This window comes from Plasmodium relictum (assembly GCF_900005765.1).
Source record: "Plasmodium relictum strain SGS1 genome assembly, chromosome: 7".
Classification (NCBI taxonomy): Eukaryota; Apicomplexa; class Aconoidasida; order Haemosporida; family Plasmodiidae; genus Plasmodium; species Plasmodium relictum.
In genome coordinates this window covers 824,425-848,752 of record NC_041685.1, presented here as the reverse complement: position 1 = coordinate 848,752, position 24,328 = coordinate 824,425, and the positions used below count along the sequence as shown (strand labels likewise).

At 17.8% G+C, this 24,328-nt stretch overlaps 5 protein-coding genes across 5 annotated transcripts; 2 read left to right on the top strand and 3 right to left on the bottom strand.

The window, feature by feature from the left end:
• Window positions 1–475: 475 nt before the first annotated feature.
• On the bottom strand, window positions 476–7,495 carry PRELSG_0722200 (conserved Plasmodium protein, unknown function; the record flags this gene model as incomplete). The annotated part of the gene is made up of 2 exons (XM_028675922.1): window positions 476–3,814; window positions 4,049–7,495. The coding sequence occupies 2 exons, from the start codon at window positions 7,493–7,495 to the stop codon at window positions 476–478; spliced, it is 6,786 nt and encodes a 2,261-aa protein (XP_028532463.1).
• A 1,457-nt stretch (window positions 7,496–8,952) lies between these two features.
• Window positions 8,953–12,650, top strand: PRELSG_0722100 (conserved Plasmodium membrane protein, unknown function; the record flags this gene model as incomplete). Its single annotated transcript, XM_028675921.1, has 4 exons — window positions 8,953–10,148; window positions 10,399–11,957; window positions 12,087–12,545; window positions 12,625–12,650. The coding sequence occupies 4 exons, from the start codon at window positions 8,953–8,955 to the stop codon at window positions 12,648–12,650; spliced, it is 3,240 nt and encodes a 1,079-aa protein (XP_028532462.1).
• A 580-nt stretch (window positions 12,651–13,230) lies between these two features.
• PRELSG_0722000 (conserved Plasmodium protein, unknown function) lies at window positions 13,231–16,784 on the bottom strand (the record flags this gene model as incomplete). Its single annotated transcript, XM_028675920.1, has 2 exons — window positions 13,231–16,445; window positions 16,616–16,784. 2 exons carry the CDS (start codon window positions 16,782–16,784, stop codon window positions 13,231–13,233), a joined length of 3,384 nt encoding a protein of 1,127 aa, XP_028532461.1.
• Window positions 16,785–19,101: 2,317 nt separating this feature from the next.
• TPK (thiamine pyrophosphokinase, putative) lies at window positions 19,102–20,364 on the top strand (the record flags this gene model as incomplete). The annotated part of the gene is made up of 1 exon (XM_028675919.1): window positions 19,102–20,364. One exon carries the CDS (start codon window positions 19,102–19,104, stop codon window positions 20,362–20,364), a length of 1,263 nt encoding a protein of 420 aa, XP_028532460.1.
• Window positions 20,365–20,871: 507 nt separating this feature from the next.
• On the bottom strand, window positions 20,872–23,607 carry PRELSG_0721800 (conserved Plasmodium protein, unknown function; the record flags this gene model as incomplete). Its single annotated transcript, XM_028675918.1, has 1 exon — window positions 20,872–23,607. The coding sequence occupies one exon, from the start codon at window positions 23,605–23,607 to the stop codon at window positions 20,872–20,874; it is 2,736 nt and encodes a 911-aa protein (XP_028532459.1).
• Between the last annotated feature and the right edge of the window lie 721 nt (window positions 23,608–24,328).

Sequence of the window (24,328 nt, the reverse complement as noted above, 5' to 3'; positions counted from 1 at the left end):
ATAAATAACATTTCAAATTTTATTATTAGTGCTCATCTTTTTATCACTTTTTTTTTTTTTAAATGTTAAAATTTCTATTTAAAATTGTTTGTACATTAAATTATATTTTCTCAATTAAAAAAAAAAAAAAAAATATAAAAAATTATTATAAAGAAAATTAATACTTTTTGAGTTTATATTTTTAAAATACTAAAAAAAAAAAAAGAAGCTTTAAAAAAATTATTTATTAGTATGCCCTTTTTTTTATCAAAAAAAAAAAAAAAAAAAATACATAAGAATATTAAAGAAAAAAACAAAATGTAGCTTTATGAGCCTATAACAAAATTTATTAAAAAATAGAAAGAAATACAAATATAAAACTAAAAAAAATGCTAACAATATTCTAAAACGCATAGAAAATATATATATATTTAATAAAGGTTGTTACCTTTTTACTTATATAAAACATAACATTTAAAATTTTTTTTTAAACATCTTAAACTAATAAGTGCTCATTAATTTTTCTTTTTATTTTATCTAATTCGATAAAAGATTTATTTAAATTTTTATTTATGATATCTAAAATATTAGAATCTTGCGAATTTTTCTTTTTCTTTTTTGATACTTCAATTATTTTATTATTATTAGGAATTCCATTTTTTTTTTCTTTGAAAGTGTTGGAATTAAATTTATTATTTTTTAAGTTTTTAAGAAGTGCATTTTTTTCTATAGTATTTAAATCGAAATTTGTTTTTTTTTTAAGATTGTAATCAATAATTTTTTTTATAGCATTAATATCATTGTTATTTTTTTTATTTAATTGTAGTTTATTATTTTTTCTTGTAGATGCAGAATTTTTTTTTTCAATATTTTCTTTAAAGTTTTCCAAAGTGTTCTTATTTTTATTTTTGTTTTCATTGATAATATAATCATCATAAGAAGAAATTACGTTTTCTATGTATTTTTTTTTGTAATTATTAATATTATTTTCATACTGTTTTAAATATTTAGATTGAATTGTATTACTTTTACAATCATTAGTATTAACATTCTCATTTTTCTTAACTTCATTTAATGTAATTCCATTATCTTTATTTGATAACAATTTTGTTCTTTTTATATTATTATTAAACTTATTTTGTGTTGTATCGTTTTTATTCATCTTATCTTCTTTAGAATTTAACATATCATTTAAATTATATTCTTTATTTATTGGCAACATATCGACACCTTGAAAGTATTCCTTTTTTAATACTTCACTGGTATCATAATTATTTTTTGCTTTTTTTATAAGTTTTACAATACATTTACTATTATTACTATTTATATTATCACCATCATCATCATTATTATTTTTTATATTTTTATTGTTAATATTAGTTAAATAAATATTATTATTATCGGAACTTTTGTTAATTTTACTATATTTTATTTGATCATAGCCATCCTTAATACTATTATTATTAACACTATGAACATTACCATTATTATTATAATTATAATTATTATTAGTATTATTATTATTGTTAATATATTTATTTGTAATTTTATCAAAATAGTTACTATTTAATTTTTTTTTTTCGTTTATGTTATCTTTAAAATTATTAGGTGCATTAGAAGAAGCAAAATTCCTATTTGAGGTATTGATACACATATCATTTTTTGTTATATATAAATTTTCTTTTTTTCCTTCATTTAATTCTTCATAAAATTCATGATTTACATTTTTTTTCAAAGAATTTATTTCGCTGTTACTTGAGCTTATCGAATTAATAACATTATTTTCTCTTATATGAATATTCTCATCAAAATATATATTCTTCATTTTATTATCTTGTTTAGATTCATTTGTTGCATTATTAGAATAATCATTATTATAATCTTCCATAATTATGCAATTCTTCTTTATATTAGGAAATACATTCCTTTTATATTCTGATGAACTTGAATTTATCTTTAATGCACTTCTGTTAAATGGAATTGGGTTAGAGAAATTTTTCATTATTTGATTTTTATTAATTTCAGAATTTTTTGATTTTAATTTATTGTTAGTATTACATAAAGAATTTTTTCTCAAACAAATTGAATTTGAAAAAAATGGGAAATTTTTCTTCACATCACTGTAATTATCAATATTATTTTCACTGTGTGAATTAAATAAACTAAATGATTTATTTAATATTTTATTATTTAATGTAAATTTTTTCTCTGTATATTTATGATTTTTATAATTGTTAAAATTTTTAAAATAATCATCTAATTTAATTTCATTATTACTATTTTCATTATTGTGATAAGATATAATACTATCATGCTTTTTAGAAAAAAGTTGTGATGAGTGTCTATTTAAGAGATTACAAAAATTATTTTGTTTTTTTTTTATTTCTTCATTTATTTTTTTATTGATACATATTTTATAATCATTCTGATGATTTTGATTTATTAAGTTAGCAGAATATGCTTTATTTACATTGAAATTGTGAATCGTACTATCAAAGATATTATTTTTATTATTTGAATTGTTTTCTGTAAATATTTCATTTTTATTAATTTTATCTTTATTATTATTCATTTTTTCTTTATTATATAGAATGTTGATTGTTTTGTTACTGTGCTTCAATTTTTTAATTTCAAAATGGTCATCTATTAAAGCTTCAATGAAAAATTTATTGGAATCTTTTATATATTTTTTCAATTTTTTATTTTCTTCGTAAATTTTATAAACTTTATTATTTTTAGTGAATTCAATAAAATCAAAATAATCATTTATTCCTGTTGTATATTTAAATATAATGTTTTGTAATTTTTCAATCCTTGTACGATATTCTACATTCAAATTAAATAAATTTAAAATATGCAATTTTAAGTTATTTTCATTATTATACGATTTAGGATTGCATATTTCACTGATTAGATCTTCGGAATAACTTATTTTTTCACTATTTTTTAATTTGTGCATTTCTGTTTCTATTGAATTTACTTCATTAAAGTTTAAGAGCTTAGAAAAATTGATATTTTTTAAGAAAGAATTATTAACATTCACATCGTCTGAAATGTTAAAAAAATTTATATCAATACTATCGCTTTCTTTTTCATTATTTTTGTCTTTATTTTTAATGAGAATATTTTCTTTTATGTCTTCTTCAGGTTTTTCATCAAATAAAGAATAGTAAACATCATCATATATAGATTTAGAACAATTTTTATAATAATTTTTTAAACATTCTTCTAAATCTTTTTTAATGTTTACATTAGAAGTATTATTTTTTTGTAAAATATCAAGAATATTTTTGAATTCAAAATTCTTATTCGGTTTTACTTCCTTAAATACACTTTCACTTTCTGCTAGAAAACGGTATTTTAAGAACACCTTTGGAGATGAAATATTTAAACTATGATTAAATAGAATTTTGAATAGCATACCAATTTTTTCTATGTAGCTTAAATTATTAGAAGATATATTTTCAATTACTTTACTATCTAAGTAGTATGCATAATCTTCTTTTTTATAATTTTTTATAAAATCAAAATCTTCATTTTTTTTGTCAGAAATATTTAAATGTAAATATCCTTGTTCTTGCATATGAAACAAATATTTTAAATGTATTATGGTAAATCCAATGTACGAATTTTTTTTTTCTTTTACTTCAATTTTTTTCCTATTTTTGTCTTCAGGATTATTTTTTTTTAATTTATCATTTACTGATTTGTAATTAGGTATTATTTTTATTTTATTCATTTTACTATTTATTTCATTTTTTTCCATCCCTTTCTCTTTTTTCTCTTCTTCATTTAAAGATATTTCATCAATTCCGTAAAAACTTAGCCTATAAAACTATAAAAAAAAAAGAAAAAAAAAATTAGACATATATAGGTATATCATAAAATATATTAAAATTAATGAAATTTATCTAAAAGATAAATGAGTTATAAATAGAATAAAGCAAAAAATGTATTACACAAAAAAAAAAAATAAATAAATAAATAAAAATAAAATTAAAATTATAGTATAAACAAAATTTTAACTCTAATTATAAAAAAAAATAATATATTGTTGTTTTATTTTTACTGTTGATGGAGATATATTTGTTTTTCCATTAATAACTTTTGCATCGAAAATAAGTTGAAATGTGATATCTGTTGAAAATATATTCTTTAATTCTTTTAATAGAATATTTATATCTTCTAATTGCACTAAATTATTATTTCCTCTATATTTATTAAATATTTTGAAAAAATTATTTTCCTTATCTAAATCAATTGCATTTTTATAAAAGGTAAAAGAATGAAGAATAACTCCAGAATTGTCCATTACTACACATTTAATATATTTATATTTTACAAAATAAATATTTTTTAATTCTATATCTATTTTCATTTTAATATTTTTTAATAAATTCTTTTCCTTCTCTGTACATAAATGATTATGCATGTCAGTGTTATTTTTTCCTAATAAATTTTCCTTCGTTTCTTTCTTCTCTTTATTTTTTATTATTTTTATATTATCATTTGCATCATTTTCAATTGAATGCTTATTTTTGTCTTCTTTGTTTAATTCATTCAACTTATTATTAACAAGTAAGGAATTACTCAATTTCAAATTATTTTTGTTACTAAACAAAATATTTGAGCAGTTGACATTTTCACTTTCTGTATTATCACTTTTTTTAACTTCATTGCTTAAATTACTGCATTTAGGTGAAAATTCTTTTTTATTAAAATTTATTTGTTGTGATTCTCCTTTTTTTAAATCATGCTTTTCATTTTTTTCAAACATATTATATAATTGACCATTTTCATTTTTATTTACATATTTTAAATTTTCATCATGGATCACTTCCCTTAAATCACTTGTCATAATTATTCCACTCTCTTTGTTGTTTTCATTATTCCACAGATTTGCATTTTCTTTTTCATTTAAGGTAATTGACTCATTATTTTTTATATTTTTAAAACTATTTTGATGGTAAATTAAATTTGTCTTTAGTCTCTGATTTATCATTTCTGAATCTTTTTCAAAGTCTTTTGTTAATTCTTTATGATCCCAATAATCAAAATGTTCCTTAAATTTTAAAACTTCATTAAATAAATATAAATTTTCATTATATCTTTTCAAATTCCCTTCAGATTTTCTTTTTCTTGTTGAGTTATCTTCTTTCTCTTCATATATCTCTACCTCTTCTTTTTCTTCTCCACCTTTCTCCTTTTTCTCATTATTTTCCTCCTCTTCTTCTATTTTTCCTTTTTCCATATTTTCCTTATCTTCTTCCTCATTTTTTTCTTTTTCATAAATTTCTAATCCTTTTTTTTCAATATCTTCATCTTCTACATTTCTTTCTTCCTCAATATTCTTTTCTCTTTTTTCTTCTTCCTCAATATCTTCTTCTCTTTCTTCTCCTTCACATTCTTCTTCTCTCTCTTCTTTTTTTTCTTCTTCATCTTCATCTTCTTCTTCTTCTTCATCTTCGTCTTCTTCTTCTTCATCTTCTTTTTCTTCATCTTCTTCTTCTTCATTTTCTTCTCCTTCACATTCTTCTTCTCTCTCTTCTTTTTTTTCTTCTTCATTTTCTTCTTCTTCTTTTTCTTCATCTTCTTCTTCTTCTTCTTCTTCTCCATCTTCTTCATTTTCTTCTTCTTCACATTCTTCTTCTCTCTCTTCTTTTTTTTCTTCTTCATCTTCATCTTCTTCTTCTTCTTCATCTTCGTCTTCTTCTTCTTCTTCATCTTCTTCTTTTTCTTCATCTTCTTCTTCTTCATTTTCTTCTCCTTCACATTCTTCTTCTCTCTCTTCTTTTTTTTCTTCTTCATCTTCTTCTTCTTCTTTTTCTTCTTCATCTTCTTCTTCTTCTTCTTCTTCTTCTCCATCTTCTTCATTTTCTTCTTCTTCACATTCTTCTTCTCTCTCTTCTTTTTTTTCTTCCTCAACATTCTCTTCTTCTTCTTCATCTTCTTCATCTTCTTCTTCTTCTTCCTCTTCTTCATTTTCTTCTCCTTCACATTCTTCTTCTCTCTCTTCTTTTTTTTCCTCCTCAATATTCTCCTCTTTTCCATCATCTTCCTCGTTTTTTTCCTCTTGTTCCTCTCGTTCTTGTTGTTCTTCTTCTTTATATTCTTCTTCTTTTTCAACATTCTCTTTTTCTATGTCTTCCCCAAAGTTTCCATTTCCTCCTTCATAATATTCTTTTTCATAATCTTTTTTTTTTTCTTCTTGTCCATTTTCTGAGTTATTCTGTTTAGTTTTCTTATCAATTTTGCACTTTAATTCATTGAAGTTAAGTGGAGTTGAACTAATCCCTTGAGATTCAATTTCTTTGAATTTATTCATAATGTTTTTGCTTAATAAATTTATATTTTGAAATGTTTCCTTATTGTTCTCACTTATATTATTACTATTCTCAAAAGACTTATGTGCCATATGAGGTTTTATGAACTTTTCAAAATCCTTTTCTATTTCACTTGTTTTATAATCATTTTTTAAATTACTAAAATTTGATTCTGCATATTCACTTTGGTTTTGAGTAACTTTCAGCTGGAAGCATTCATTGGAAATACTATTTTCTTTCCTTATAATTTCTTCTGATACATTTGATTTATCTGTTTTAATTTCATCCTGTGTGCATCCATTGATATTTGATATATTTCTATTATAAAAATTTTCTTCAGTTTTATCATTTTTCTTATAGAAAAAAGCATTATTACAATTGTTCTGATAATTCTTATCTAATTTTAGTTCATATTTTTCGTTTAAGGTATTATAACAAAAATCATTAATAATATCTTTCTCTTTTATATTTTTTGAACAAATATTTTCTTGATTACCTGTTACAATAGACTTACTTGAAGAATTATTATGTTTATATTTTTCATTTTCAAGTAATACACTTTGTTTATTTAATCCTGAAATTTCCTTATCTATACAACAATTTAACAATTTTTCTCTTTTTTCATTATTATTTTTTTCAATAAAATTAAATGAGATACAATTTTCATGAGTTAAATAATTATTTTCTTTATTTAAATAGCTATTTTTATTATTTTTAAAATTGTTTATATTATCCACATCTATTGCTTTATCATCCTCCTTTGGTATAATGTTAGAATTATCTATAACAAGGTTATTCAGTTTTTTATACTTACTTTCTTTTCCATTCAATGTAATTGTTAATTGTGTATTTTCTTTTTCTGTTTGAACTATATTATTTTTTTCTTCATTAATTTCAGCATAATTATTTGTATAATTAAAATTCATTTTTTCTTTTTTATTAATTTGATTTAAGCATTTTTCTATATCTAAACTATTTTCAGAACTATTATTTTCTATTTTACTACCATTAGCTGTTCTACTATAGCTTCCTTCTTCATTTTTTATAAGATCAAAATCATTTTTTTCCGAAAAATCTTTATTATTTTCATTACAATTATTTAAGTAATCGCAAAATTCAGAAAAATACCCATTTTTTTTGCGGGGTATTTCATCAACAATTTCTGCTTCTCTGGATAATATATGGGTGTTCATTTTAATAATAAAAAAAAAAAATTTTATAAAAATATACAAAATATATGATAAATATATATATATACAATAGTATATTATACTTATCGATATTTTAAAATTATATATTTTATATATAAAACAAAAATTTCAGAAATACAAAATTTTCATAGGTTACAAATGTAATAAAAAATTTCATAAAACTATGTAAAATAACAAATTTGTGATTTAAACAAAAAATTGGATTTACAAAAAAAAAAAAAAAATGCTAAAAGAAATTATTAATAAAACACAGTTTTATATTAAAAAATATTAGAACAAAAAGGTATTTTTTTTTTTTGTTTGTCTAATTTAAAAATTATTAAAATTTAAAATATTTTTTATTTTGTTAAAATTGTTACTAGATGAGTAAAAATATTTTAAAATATAATTTGTATAATAATTAACAAAGCAAAAAAGAACCAAATCTAAAAAAAAAGCAAATGAAAATATAAAACTAAGAACAAAAAAAATATATCTGTTAGGTTATTTTTAATTATTAGTATAACTTATTTCTCTTTATATTTTAAATACATGCTTATGTATCTACAGAATGATATGTACACATGCAATAAAAAAAAAAAAATAATATAAAAATTATGTAAAATACAATAAATAAAACTAAAACAAAATAAAATAAGATTAAATAAAAAAAAAAAAAAAAAATGATCAAATAAAATAAATATTATTTCTGAGATGTGCAAGAGATATAATTAATAAAAATTATTATAGTTAAAATTTTTAAGTGGATTTAATTCTCTTAATTTTGCATACTTTATATAAACTATTAACCAATTTTAGTTTAAACTTTTTAAATATTAAATACTGGTGTTTATAATTTTCTAAAAATAATATAACAATTATTTCCAATATAGTTTTTTTTTTTTTTTTAAAGAAAAATAATTTTTTTACATATTTGTTTTATTTTCTGTTCTTAATCTTCACTATATGCATAAAACCATATTGTCTTTTTTAAATTTTATATATTTTATATTTTATTTTTTGTAAACAAATGTAATTATGTAAAGATATATTAGTCTTCACAATTTTATTTTACTTTATTTTTATTTTTATCTTTTTTTAAACATAGCATAAGTTAATAATATTTATATATTTTTTTTTTTTCTCCTTTTTTTTTATAAAAGATATATCATTTTTATTTTAAATATTTTTAATAAATTTATTAGTTAAAATTAAAATAAATAGATGAATTATAGATATATGAAGAAACTATTTTTTATATTAATATAATATTAAGCACATTTAAATAAATTTAAAATAAATGAAAGGATGTCATTGATGCATTGCGAAATTTCATTTTGTATATTTTAATAAATAGAGAATAAATGAAATAATTATGTTTATAAACTATGAAATTTTATGTTTTAGGTTATTGTAATACTTTATTTTATTCTTAGATATTAAGTACAAATATATTTAAAATGAGTAGCAGTAAAAAAGAGGAGATAGTAAATACATTATTTACTGTGTTTTTAGTGTTAATTCAGCAGGTTTCTTTATTATATGTAATATTAAATAATACAAAAAATTATCATTATTTCGTATTCTTAGTTGTTGATTTATTTTTATGTTTGTATATTGTATGTAGTCTTTATGATAAAAATAATGCAGGAGTGAAGATTTCTATTCAGTGGATGATTTATATGATAACATTAAGTATGAAAATGGCAATCTTTTGTTTTTTTATTAGAGATACTACAAAATACACGAATAATAGTACTTTTTTAATATATTTAAATAACGATGTATTAATATATAATTTAATATATATGACTCCATTTATTTACTTACTTTTTTCATTAAGAAGTAGAAATATCTTAGAAAATATATTAGATAACAAGATAATTATTGAAAATATATTAAGTGTAGATGTTAATATAATTAATTTATTTGATTTAATTGATTTAATATTTATGTATTCCCATTTAACAAGTATACACAAAATAGTGACAGATTTCGGATTTTATAATTCTCAAAAAACATATATAATGTTAATTATTGTTATTATTGCTTTACTTTTATTTGGTTTTTATTTTCCTATATATACGAATATTGAAAAAAATTATTCCTATGATGAAACAACTGATTTACTTATTAAAAAAAAAAAAAAAAAAAAAAAGTATAAATATAATGGGGATGATAATAGTAATAGTGAAAACTTTTGTTTTTCCTCTAATTCATTTTCCCTACAACCTAAAAAATCCCATTCAAAAAAAAATTCACATCTTTTGAGTAAATCAAATACAAAATCATTTAAAACTAACAAAATAACAAATTTTGCTCATCCTATAGACAATACAGCAAAAAATAATTTTAATAAATCTTTATCTATATGCACACCCATTGTTTCTGATGAATCTACATTTGCTTCATCAGATTTTTCAAAAGAATTATCTTCTAATAGTTTATCATCATCATATTTTTCTTTATCTTCTTCTCCATCTTTCTCATCTTATTTATCTCCCTTGTTTTCCTTTACGTCTAAGAATTATAAAAATAAAATGAATAAATCTGATAATAAAAAGTTAAGAGATGTATATACAGATGTATATATCACAGCTAAATTCCATTTTATAATTGGATTCTTTTTAATAGATATTCCTTTTTTTATATATAGGTATAGAATAATATAAACACTAATATTTATCGTAGATTTAAAAATGTATCTGAAAAACAATTATAAAAAATCAAGCTTTAAACATTATTAAAAAAAATTATAAAATAATAAAATATATATGAATATTATAGGGAATAAATTAAAAAAATATAAAATTATTCATTAAATGAATAAATAAAATATATATATATATATATTAGTTATATATTTATTGTATTTTACTATCATACTTTTTTTTTTTTTTTGTTAGATTATTATTTTGTATTAGACATAAAGTGATGTTAACATTAATAGTTAAAAATATTTTATTTTTATTATTTAGATCATATAAATTAAATGAATATAGACTTATAGAAAAAGAAAAACATAAAAAAAATAAAAGCAATTTTGACTTTCGGTTTTATAACATTTTTAATTTTGATAGTGAATCAAATGATTATAACAAAAGTCGTGATTTAAAAAGTGAAAAAACCAATTCTAAATATTATGAAGAAAAAAGAACAAGCGAAGTTGATGAAGAATTGTATAGTAAAAGAAGAGTTCAAAGTATTTTATCCTTTTTTAAGAATAAAAACAACAACACAAAAAGTAAAAGTGAAGGTAATATTAAAGAAAAGAAAAAAAAAAATAAAAAGAATAGAAAAATCAAAAAAAAGAAAAAAAAAAAAATTGATGTCTTAAAAATATTTAAAGAAGAATTTAAAAATAATAAAAAAAAATTATTCAGTGGTAAAAATTCAATAGGAAGTAAAGATTTTGATGATAATTTATATTTAAATAATGATGAAAATAACAGCGACAATTATAATAATAACAGTCAACATAATAATAGTAATAATAAAATAGTTAAAAATAATAAAATTCAGACACTAACCAAGAAAGAAAAAAGAAAAATAAAAAGAAATATGAAAAAAAAAAAAAAGACCTTCTTAGATTTAATTTATAAATTAAAATATAAAAGAGAAATGCCTGTTTATCGTTTTAAAATTAAAGATCATATATTATCTTTTTATAATTTTACATGTAAAAGATTTAATAGTTCAAATTTTGTTTATTTTGATGATAAATTGGTATTTCCTTATTTTACTAATTTGAGATTTATGCTAGTAATTTTACTAGATTACTTTATAAAAATAGGTTTTACACTATTTTTTATTTTTACTTTATTAAATAGACATACAGTTATAAATAATAACAATTTAATTTATATACATGATATTCCTCTCAGAAATTCTTCAGAAACAATTTTAAATTTTCCAAATAGCTTTAACTTAATGAACTACCCAAATCTGGAATTACCAAAAACCCCTATAAATATTTACTATATAAATAAAGATACACAAATTTACAACCAATCAAAAAATAAAAAAAGTGATCCTAAGGGATATGTTAAATTAGAATTATCTGACAATATATTTAAATTAAAGTGGAGTGAAATTTATATAGTGGATAAATTTTGTATATGTACATGTATTGCATATTTAATTATAAATTTTCTTTTATTTATGAAAACATCTACTTTTTTTGATATTTTATATGTTTCTATATTTAATGCAATACGACACTTATCTTTTTACTTCTCCTTAAAACAATTTATTTTATTCTTTTTTATGTTTAATGGTAATATTTACAATATGGATTATATATATTATGAAAAAAATATAAGAAAGTTAAATTATCATTTTGAATATTTATTTCTATTATTTTTCAATGCTCGATATTTTATATTTTTAATCAAACATTTTCCTCTATTTTTTCGTATACTATTCAATTTTAAATATGTTTATTATTATAGAGAATCCAAAAGATGTAAGTTAAAATACAACTATGAATATATATATATATATATATAGTTATGAATTTTATTGTATATATATATATATAGGGGTCAGTTTCTAAAATTATATATATATATATATATATTTTTTTTTTTTATAGCAAAAGAAAATAAAAAAGATGAATTAAGATATTCTATAAGTGTTTATATTTTATTCCTTTTATGTAAATATTCATATGCACCAGTAAATTTGAATTCAATACTATTTGGAAAAAATATTTTAAATAATGTTATATTAATTGACAATATAAATAATTTTACATGGGTAAACATATTAACAATTATATTATTTAAAATTGTACAAATATTGATAACTAAAACTAATTATTTTCTAATTGGTTTGTTTATTCTGCATATTGCACTATATATTATATATGCCATTCATACTCAAATTCTCAGATATATAATTCTTAGAAAAATTGAAATCCTTTTTGCTTTTAAACATATTTTAATATCCAAATATAAAGGGATAGAATTAGTCCCTGATAAAAATTCTCCTTATGTTACTTGTAGAGATATATTGAAGTATTATTCAGAAGAAGGTTTCTTTTCTTCCGAAAGTAAAATATATTTTTTAAATAAATTTATTATACATATAAAATATTAAATTATTATATATATATTTTTTTTTCTTTATAGGTAATATGATACCAAATTTTATATAGCATGATAAACATTTTTATTTCAACAAATGTGTGTTTTACGAATTTTTTTAAATCTCTTTTTTTTCTTTGATTTTTTTTTTAGTTTTAACAAAATTTTTACATATATATTATATATATACATTTATATATATATATAAGTATTTGTTTATAAGAAAATTGAAATTTATAAATATTTTAAAAATTTTTTTAAACAAAATATAATATGATTTTATAAAAATAATAATTAATATATGAAATAGTACCAAATATATTAAATGAAATGTAATTATATACCTATATAAAAATACAACGAAAAAATAGTGATATAAATTTCTTAATCTCTGAAGTATACATTTATATATATTCATAAGATAATTTATATATATTTACTAATTAAATTCTAATTTTTAAAAAAGGATATTAAAAAAAAAAAAATAAATAAATAAAATAATAATAAAATTTAACTATAATTAATATTAGCATAAATATTTTAATTTATTATTTTTTTTTTCTTTTTTTCTTCTTTGCACTTAAATGTGTTTAAAAAAAAAAAAAAAAAGAAATAAAAAAGAAATAAGCAAATAATAATTTTTTTATTTTTTTACAAATCAGTTAAGCTATTGATAATGGCTTGTTGGATAAGTACATCTTCATCATTAGTACTTTCTTCATTATAATATGATGGAGGATTATTATCCATACCTTGATTGCCATTTTGTTTAGTATTATTATTCTCATAATTGCTTTCATATGTACTATTATAATTTCTAGAATACTCAAAATATTCTTTTAATATATCATTTTTTGTTATATTATATGAACTCTTTTCATTTTTAGGAATATTTTTAACATTATCGTTATTATTATTATTATTATTATTATTACTACTACTACTATAATCATTTTGTTTCTTTATTAAATTTTTACTTGTAATATCATGCTTATCAACCAAATATTTATTAGATAAAGATAAATTTATATCATCTGATGAATATTTGATATCATTCTTAGTATAATCATATTCGTTAAACCTATTTATATTAATTGAGTGGTTATGCTTCTTATCAAAATATTCATCTTTGGAATTTTTGTCTTCTGATATATTTATTTTTTTTTTATATATAGAATCGCCTTTAATATACGGAATGTTGTTATTTCCAGAAATGTTATTTCCTATGTTATTATGACTATATATATAATCATTTTTTGATAACGTGTTATTACAACTTGAATAATTAATATTGTGTTTTCCCTTATTATTTTTAAATATCTCATTACTATCATTTTTAAAAACACGATTAACTTCCTTACAATCATTGGATTTTCTTTTATCATTTTCTTTTTTGTATATGTTGTTACTATCACTAATACCAATTTTATGTATACTAATATTTTTTTTATTATTATTTACAACACCATTTTTGATACTTTTCTCATTATCTAGTTCGTTATTCTTATAACTATAAAAGTAATCTTTATTAAAGTCATTTAAATTATTTTTTTGTTTATATTCTTTATAATTTACCAGTATATCATTTTTATCTATTCTACTTTTACTTTTCTCTGTATCATTTAAATTACTAGCATATATTTTATTGAGAGAAATTACATTTTTAGTATCTAAGTAATTTTTATTATATGAAGTATTATTGTTATATAAATTATTAGATATATCATTTGTTTTATTATAACCTGAAAAAAATAATTCGTCACTCGTATTATGAATTAAATTATAATTTTTATTTTTATCTTTATTATTAATCAAAATATTATTATTATTACTATCATCAATCAAAATAGTATTAATATTACTATTATTGTTATTATATATATATATGTCTTTATCCGAAGAATTTTTTTTTTTATCACTTGATACTTTAAATTCATAGAAAGAATTAAAAATACATGGTGATTCATTTTTTGTAATTGTTTTATTTTTTTTGTCATTAAAATAGTCAACATTATTTTTATTATTAGATGCTTCTGTATGCGGTACTCTTACGAAACCACTATTATTATTATTGTTATTATTATTATAAATAAAACTATTTTCAGAATGATAATTTTGCATTTTATTATAAAAGGAATTGTTATCTTCTGGTATTTTTTCTCTATCTTCATAGCTTTTATTATTATGTTTATTAAAATTAATGCATTTCATATTATTTACTGAAAAATTTTGAGTATTTCCATTTTTACTGTTGCTAATATTATCATTAAGATGCAAGCCTTTCATATTTTCACTTATTTGCGCTTTCTTATAATTTTTTTTTAAATTATTTTTTTTTATTATCGAATCATAATACTTATTCTCTGTGTTAATTTTATAATTTTTATCAACTGTTATACTTGAATTATTGTCTATATCAATTAATGTATTATTAATTGTATAGCTATTTAAATTACTGGAAGTATTATTTTCCATGAAACTATTTACTTTGTTCTTTTCTTTATTCGTTATAATATCTATGTTATCTGGGGAATTGTTGTAAGCAGAATTTTCGTATTTATCATAATGTTGAAGCCTTCTTAACTCATTTTTTTCATTATAATTAGTTTTATTCATGTATAAAAATTTTGAATCATTTTTCAAATATATATTTTTATTATCACTCATTTCTGCTATTTCTTCATTCAACATGCATTTTTTAGAAGATCTTAAGTAATATTTATTATTATTAATAATTTTATTATTTACTTTTTCTAAAATATTATTCACTCCTTTATTTTTACTTTCCTTGTAATTATATTTCAAATCATTGTTAATCAATTTACCATGTTTTTTACTGTTTTTATTTTCTAACTTTTCTGTTTTATAAAGTTTTTCTATATTTTTATTTTTTTTATCATTTTTTTCTTTTAAATTAAAGAAAAAATCTTTTTCATTTTTATGAAATTCACTACTTATATCATTATAACTTTCTACGTTAATCTCATTTTTATATTTCGATTTTATTTTCTCATTTTCTGTATTATTAATTTCTATACTTTTATTTGTATTTCCATCTTTATTATTATTTACTTTATTTAATTTTTCGTTTCCTGCACTATTTTTCAATGATTTGTATTTTTCATCATATATATAATTTATACTTTCAGGATAAAAATAACTAATACCTTCTGGTTTTCTTATAGGCGTATTACTTAAGCTTTCGTAACTATTTATATTACTATTAAAAATCATTACATCATCATAATTTTGAAATTTTGAATTTTTTGAATTATCTTTATTCATATTTTTTACATATGTATAATTCTCTTTTTCTAATTCTACTGATTGAATAGAATTACTTGGTTCAACATTGTAATTCTTTGTGTTATTTGAAATTTTTTCATTTTTTAATTTTTTTTTATCAGATACTAAATTTTCGCTATTCATAATCAACAAATTTTCTCCTTCTTTTTTATAAGAAATTACATCATTTTTAAAACTCGAATTCTTATTTTGAAAAGAATCCGAATTTCTTAGTATACTTACACTTTTATCGTCATCAGAACTTATAACAATGTTATTTTCTTCATTAAAATGATTATTATCATCATTAAATGAATTTGACTTGCTCCTTATATTTCTGAAATTGTAATCTACACAATAAGGATTTAAGACATTATCTTCTAAAAGACATTCAACGTAAGTATTATCAGGTTTTCTAATATTATCGTCATTTTTTTTACTATAGCTTTCATTTAAATCCTTATAACTATCTCTTGTATCAGTGATATTATTAAAATTATTTTTTTCTTGAGTATCATTACTTAGAATGTTTCCGTTTAATGATTCATTTAATTTCAAAGCGTATAAATAATCAGATTCAACTTGAGAAAAAAAAAAAATTTATATATTTAATAAAAAATATATAAATATAAATATATATATATATATATTTGTGATTTTAAAATTAATACTAACTAATAAAGTAATATTTATTTTAAAATATACATTTATATGAAAAATTCTTTTTTTTTTTTTTTTTAAATAAACATACCTTGACTTAAATTCTCTTCTTTTATTAAATCTCCTTTTTCATCATAATTATCTTTAGTTTTTGATTTTTCATTATCTTTATTTTCTTGATTTTCTAATTCCTTTTTAAGTCTTTCTTCATAAGCTTTTCTATGTTTACTTACATAAAAATTTAAATCGGATGAATTCATATTTTTATTTTTAAATAAAAATGGTTTTGAATTGTTTTTCTGAATATTAATATAAGAAAATAAAAGGATAATTTTATCCTTAATAAGTATATATCTTTTATTCAAGAGAAAAAAAAAATTGAGATATTTATATGAATAAATGTACTTTTCTAATATAAAAATTTATTAATAGTTTATAAATTATTTTTAAACATAAAAAAAAAAACGCATGCAAAAAATATAGAATAACAAAAAAACAGAACAATACAGAAATAAAAAAAATTGTTTTTATATGTAGGATTCAAAAATCAGTTCAAAATATTTAAATAATTTTTTATATTAAGAAGTTATATGTAACTAGAAAATTTAAGTCATAAAAATTTATATTTTAATTATTATATGAAATAAAAAAAAATAAATATAAAAAAAATAATAATAATAATAAATAAAATTAATATAAAATAAAGTAAAAAATGACACTCCCTAAATATATGCTATTGAAGAATGTTAAAAAATTTATATATTTTTTGAAGATTAGATATATAGAGAGTTTTAAAAAAAAAAAAAAAAAACAGAAAATAGTTCTCTAAATATAAAAGAGTAATAAACTATAAAATGAATACAAATATATAGCATATATTTAAATTTTTTTTTTTTTTGAGAAAATATAAATAATTTCATTAATACAATATATCTTATTATTTTAATAGAGTATTGTAAAAGAAATTTCTTATAAATAAGCTACATAAAATATATCACATTTAAAATATAATTTTTTTAAAGTTATTACTCTTTTTATTTTAATTTTTTTATTTATTTATTTTTTTTTATTTATATTATTCCATTTTTTCTTCTTCCTTTTTTCTTTTTTTCATATTTTTCTCTTCTTTTTCCTTGTCAATCACTGTTTTTTTTTCTCATATATAAAATTTTTTTTTTTCTTCTTCCAGCTAATATATTAAAGCAGTGCACACATACAAAAAAAAAAAAAAAAAAAGAGTACTAAATGAAAATAGATCTGTTAATAAATGATCATAAAATATATATGAAAATAGAAAATAAAAAAAATTCAAGATTTCTTTTTGTACTAGTAAAATAAGAATTCAAAATATTTAATATATATATATGTATTTTCTAATAATTTATCATTTATAACTAATGACTTAATGAAAAAAGTGCACACAATTTCATTGATATTCCTAATTTTGAAGTAAATATTTGTAACAAGTATTTATTATAATATATATATATATATATAATATTTGAAAATATATATATGTCCTTATAAAATTATAAATTTGTATATTCTTAACTTTTTTTATTTTATAATTTTTCTTTATATTTCCATATAGAAAAATTGATTTTTACTACTTTAAGATTAAAAAATTTTATTACAAAGATAAAAAAAGGTTTAAAAGTTATTACTGAACTACATTTGCAAAAAAAAAAAAAAATTTGAGAACTTTTTCTATTTACTTATAGTTTTATTATAAATTTTTAATTTGAATAAATATAGTAAAAATTTTCTTTAATTGTTATAAAATTATGCCTAATTATACTTTATACTTAAAGAACTATTCTTGATATATTAAATAAGAAACAACATCTTATTTATACACGTTTTAAATATGTAATAATATATTTTGGGGGATTATATATTATTTATTATTATAAATAATTAATTATTAATAATTTGTAGGGAAACTCAAAAATATTTTTAAGGAAAATTTTCAGTAAAGAATTATTCCTTTTTTCTATATTTTTACTCTGAAATTCTTTAATCAAATTAAAATTGGAAAAAAATATATAAAAATATATTAAGATAGAGTACGTTTTTATTTTAAAAAAAAAAAAAAACATACACTTTATATATAAAAAAAAAATATATTTTAAGGAAATATAAAATCGAAAAAAAACATGCATATTTAATGACTTCAAAATTTGTAGAAAACCTAAATATGAATAAAATAAAATTAAATATTTTATTTTATTTTATTCTATTCCTTTTTTTTTTTTTAAATTTGTTCATTAGCATTTTTAAATTAAAAAATAAATAAATAAATAATTTAAGTTTTAGAGTTATTTTATTTTTTGAAAGCAAACAAATAATTGAAAAGACAAATTATATTTATTTATTTTTTTTAATATTTTACTATTTTATTCTAATAAATGAAAATTTTAAGCATAATTAAAGCATTACATAGTTTTTTCTTAATTTTATTTTAAATGAATTAATGTATATATTTATTATTGTTTTATTTTATTTTTTTTATAATTTTTTTTTAATATCTTCTTTTTTTTTAGAATTTATTCTATAATTTTTATTTTTATTTTATGTATGTTACGACATATATATATATCTTTACTTCTTTTTTCTTCAAAAATGAAAGAGAAGTATATAAACATAACTAAATATGGTATTTTAAAAGTATCACAAAATTTTGCAAAAATATGTAAAAAATACTTATCATCTCAAAGTGACATTAAAAATAAAAAATTTTCGTATTTAAATTTTAATAAAAAATATGGGACATTTTATCACGATCTTGATTTTATGAAACGTATTTTATCAAATAATAATGAAAACAAACAATTAAATGAAATTAAAAATAAGAATGGGAAATTTATTACTATTATATTAAATAATACTTTAGATAAATATGCAAGTAAAATAATTACTAACTCAGATATTTTGATTTGTGCTGATGGTGGAGCAAATAGGCTATATAATTTTTGTTTAAAATTAGAAAAGGAGAACTTTGTGAATAAGAAACATGATTTAAAAAATAGGAATGAAGAAAACATTAAATTAAAAATAGAAACAAATAAAAATGAAAATGTTGAAAATATTAATATAGAAGATTTCTCTATAGAAAGTATGAGTAATTTAGATATTAATATATCAGAGATAGAAAAAAAAAATATTTTACATAAAAAAATAAAAGAAAAAAGCAATGATAAAAATTTGAAAAATAAAGGAGAATATACGGACGAAAATATTTCTCATGACAAGTTGGTTAATATATTTGCTATACCAGTAAAGAGAAATAAAAATGATTTAAATTCTCCTCTTAAAATTTTACCAGATTTAGTATGTGGTGATTTTGATAGTATAAAATCAGAAGTTTATAATTATTATAGAAGTAAATCAGTTTTATTTGAGAAATGTAAAGATCAGGTTAGTACCGACTTAGATAAATGTATAGATAAAATAAAAAGGTATATTAAAGAAAATGATAAAATAATAGTGTTGGGAGCAACAGGAAACAGGTTTGATCATACCTGCGCAAATATCTCATCTCTGTATAAAAATAATTCTTTAAATAATGTATATTTAATAGGTGAAAATAATTTCTTATTTTTATTAAGAGAAGGAAATCATAATATAAATATAAATTTAAATATTTTTGAAAAAATATGTGGAATTTTGCCAATTGGTAAGAAATGTCAAGTTAAAACAGAAGGATTAAAATATGAATTAGATTATAAATATTTAAGTTTCGACACTTTAATAAGCTCATCAAATGAAGTTGTTCAAAATGAAATAAAAATTTTTAATGATTCTCCTGTTATATGGTATTCTCAATTAAAAGACATTTGATTTTTTTTATAATGAATTAAAAATGAAACACCTAAAAATATTTTTTTTTTTTTTTTGTAATAAATGATATATTTTTTTGTCTAATTAAAACACATTAATATATATAATTGAAAATAGTTTTATTTAATGAATATAAAAAATCATTAAAACTATATAAAATAAATTATTAATGTATTTTATTCAAAACAAATAAATACAATAACAAAAAAAAAAAAAAAAAAAAAAAAAAAAAAAAAAAAAAAAAAAAAAAAAAAAAAAAAAAATAATAAATAAATAAAAAAGAAAATATGAGAAAAATAAAATAAAATTAAACAAAGTAAAATATAAAAAGTTAATTAAAAAAAAAAAAAAAGAGAATAATATTTATAATATATAAAAAGATTTAAAAAAAGATAAAAATATCAATTCATACTAATTAAAATTTATTTTAATTCAATACAAATGAAAGATTAAAAGTATATTAAAAAAAAAAAAAAAAAAATGAGATTATATATATATATATATATATTATAAAAATGGAATATCTGTATATACCTCATTTTTATTTTTTGCTTTATTTTTTACTTTCTTTGTTTCAAAAGTCTGTTCAAAATTTGAATCTTCACTATAATTGTATATATATTTTTTTTTTTTGTCACAATGAAACATTTGATCACCTGAATCAATATCATTTGGTAGGTTTTTTATATTACAATTTTCTGAAGTTTTAATAAAGATATCAATTGTAAATGGATATATATTAACTTCTTTTTTATGAGGAATATCTAATGATAATAATGCATTAGATACTTCAATATGAAAAGTAGAACTATCAGGAATAAAAACTTTTTCTTTTGATGTATCTTTTTTGCTTTTGCATATAAAATATAGATTATTTAAAGTATTTTTATCTATATATTTTTTAGGTATAATGTCAGTTTCTATAGTATGTAATAAAATACTATGTCTTCTTATTAATAAAGATAGTAATTTAGTTGATTGAGTTTTTCTAAAAGCATGATATATTAAATTTATATAAACTGGCAAAAAATGAAAAATACATTCAAAACTTAAAAAACTTGTAATTGCTATAGGCATCCATAAGATACCTCTTATATCAATACCATAATTTTTTATACTTTCTTTCAAATGTATAAATAATTTATCTAATTCTTCAAAATAATCTAACTTCCCTGCTGCAATAACTGCATATGCACATAAATATTTATTAATTACATATTTATTTTTTTTTATTACTTGTTTATTTATTAATAAATTATCTTTTTTGTTACTTATATATATGTTATTATTGTTACTACTACTCTTTAATAAATTATTTGAATATTTTTTTACATCTTTTAAATCTAACTCTTTTAGATGTCTATTAATATCAAATTTTTTCTCTCTTTCTTCTATGTAGCTATTTATTTTTTTATATGACATTTTTAGCAAATCTATATCACGTATTCTAACTTTTGAAAAAGCATAAATTGTTTTAATTATATCAATGGAAGAATATTTCTTAAAATTTAATTTAATGTGATCACAAATAGTTTCATAAAAACTGACATCTTCTAACGATGCATCAGCATATGTATTTACAATTATAGTAATTTCATTTGGTGTATAAATATTTATATTATTTTGAACATATTTTGCTAGCATAAACATGCAGAATTCATCAATATATTTACATGTACCAATTGTGAATATAAAATTTGTTACTAAATAATGATGAATTAATTCTAGATTTTCACATATTAAATCAGAGTGAGCATATAATATATTGTTATCTATATGACTAAATACATATTTCATTATATAAATTAACAATATTTTTGATATTATAGAATTTTTTATAGTAAGTAAATTACTCTTAATATATAGATAATTTTGTTTACTTAATTGAAAATTATTACTCTCATAAACTAAAGAATTTTTATTTTCTTCATTTGATTTTCCATTTCCATGTAAATAACCACCTGTATCCTCTTTAATACTAAATGTTTCATTATTTACTTCATTTATTATTTCATTATAATGGGAATCATTTTTACTTTCTTTATTTTCTTTTCTCTTTTTCTCATTTATATGATCATCTATGATATATTTATTAATATCATCATCTAGATTTATTTGATAATTCCATTTATTGTTATCACTAATTACATTAGAAGAATGATCTTCATTATAAATATTTTCGTCACTTTCATTTGATTGATTATTTTTATTACTTATTTTATTAATAATATTAATATAATTTGATAATCTGTTAATAATATTTATATAGACTTCTCTATTTTTAATTTCGTTAACACACATTAACAAAAGATAATCATATAAATACAAAAAGGAAATAGTATTTATTTTTGAATATATAGATTTGTATACATTGTTAAAAATATCAATATATGTTTTTTTATTTATATATTCTTTATTTTTATGTATAATTTCAGAATTAGAAGTATTTTTACTTTGTTTATCTATACAAAATGATTTGTTATTATGATGTAACACTGTTAATGTAATTAATAAATTATTTATTTCCTGAGAATTTAAAATTTTATAATTTATTCTTTTAATAATATCAATAAAAACACTGTTATTGTTTTTATGAATATAATTAAAAAAAATATTAAAACTATAATTGTACTCGGGATAATTATTATTTATATTGATATACATAATAGGAAATGCCATAAAATAATTCATATAATTTTTATTAACATTTTTCTCTTTATAATTCCATATATCACATTTTTTCATTTTTGAAATAAATTTATATAAGTTATTTTCAAGAAAAAATTTTAAGCATACATTATCTTCTTTGTTTTTTATAATTTCCTCTTTATTTATTTTTGCTTTTTCTATATTATGAATGTAATAAATATTATTTATATTTTTATATTCATTGTTATTATTTAACTTATTGTTTTCATTTATACTATTTTTTAAGTTAAAAAAATGTATTAATGGTGTTGTATTTGCTATATACTTGGCGATTTTAAAACATTCTATTACTTCATTTCTTGAACATTTGTTCCTTAAATTACTATTAATTAAATACTCATAATCGTCAAATATATCATTCAAATTTTCTTTGTTATAAAACAAGTAGAACTTTTTTAAATCTTCTTTATTTTTAATATTTCTAATATCATTATATTTTTCATCTACTTTAGAGCAACCTATATTAAATGAATAATGTTTGACATTTTTGTATATATATTTATTGTTATTCCTTATGCTTTTACTTCTTATCATCTTTTAATTTCAATGAAAAAGAGAGAAAAAAAAGGAATACAACATACGCATATATATATTATATAATATTGAATTTTTTTTAAAATAAATATATATATAATTTGACAACAATTAAAATATATCTCATTAAAAAATTAAAAATATATGTATATTTATATATAAATTTTACGTATAAATTTTAATTAATTCAAAAATAAAAAATAAAAAATTAAAATAATATAAATGTAAAAATTTCTTATTCAAACAAATTCAAAAAAAAAAAAAAAAATTTATAATTTTATTATTATTTTATTTTTTTTTTCATAATAATAATATAAAACGCTCTTATTTACAGAATAAAGTTTTCTAAAAAAAATTATAAGAAATATAAATAAAAATATGCATATACCTATGTTAAATTTGTTTATAAAAAATTTTAAAAAAAAATTTATATAATAAAAAAAATTATTTAAAAGCCAAAAATTCCAAAAATTTTAAGAAAATATGAATATATAAATAATAAATTATTGCATAAATTTTCCTTTTATACTTACAGTAAAAACAAATCTATGTAAAATTATTAAAATTTGGTTTAAACTTGAACTATTTAATTTTATTTTATCTCAATGTTTTAATTTTAATTTATTTTTCACATATTATGCATTGACTAATGGATCAGAAAATTTTGCATAAAGCATTTTATTGTAAAAATACATTTTTTTTTTTTTAAAATTTGTAATAT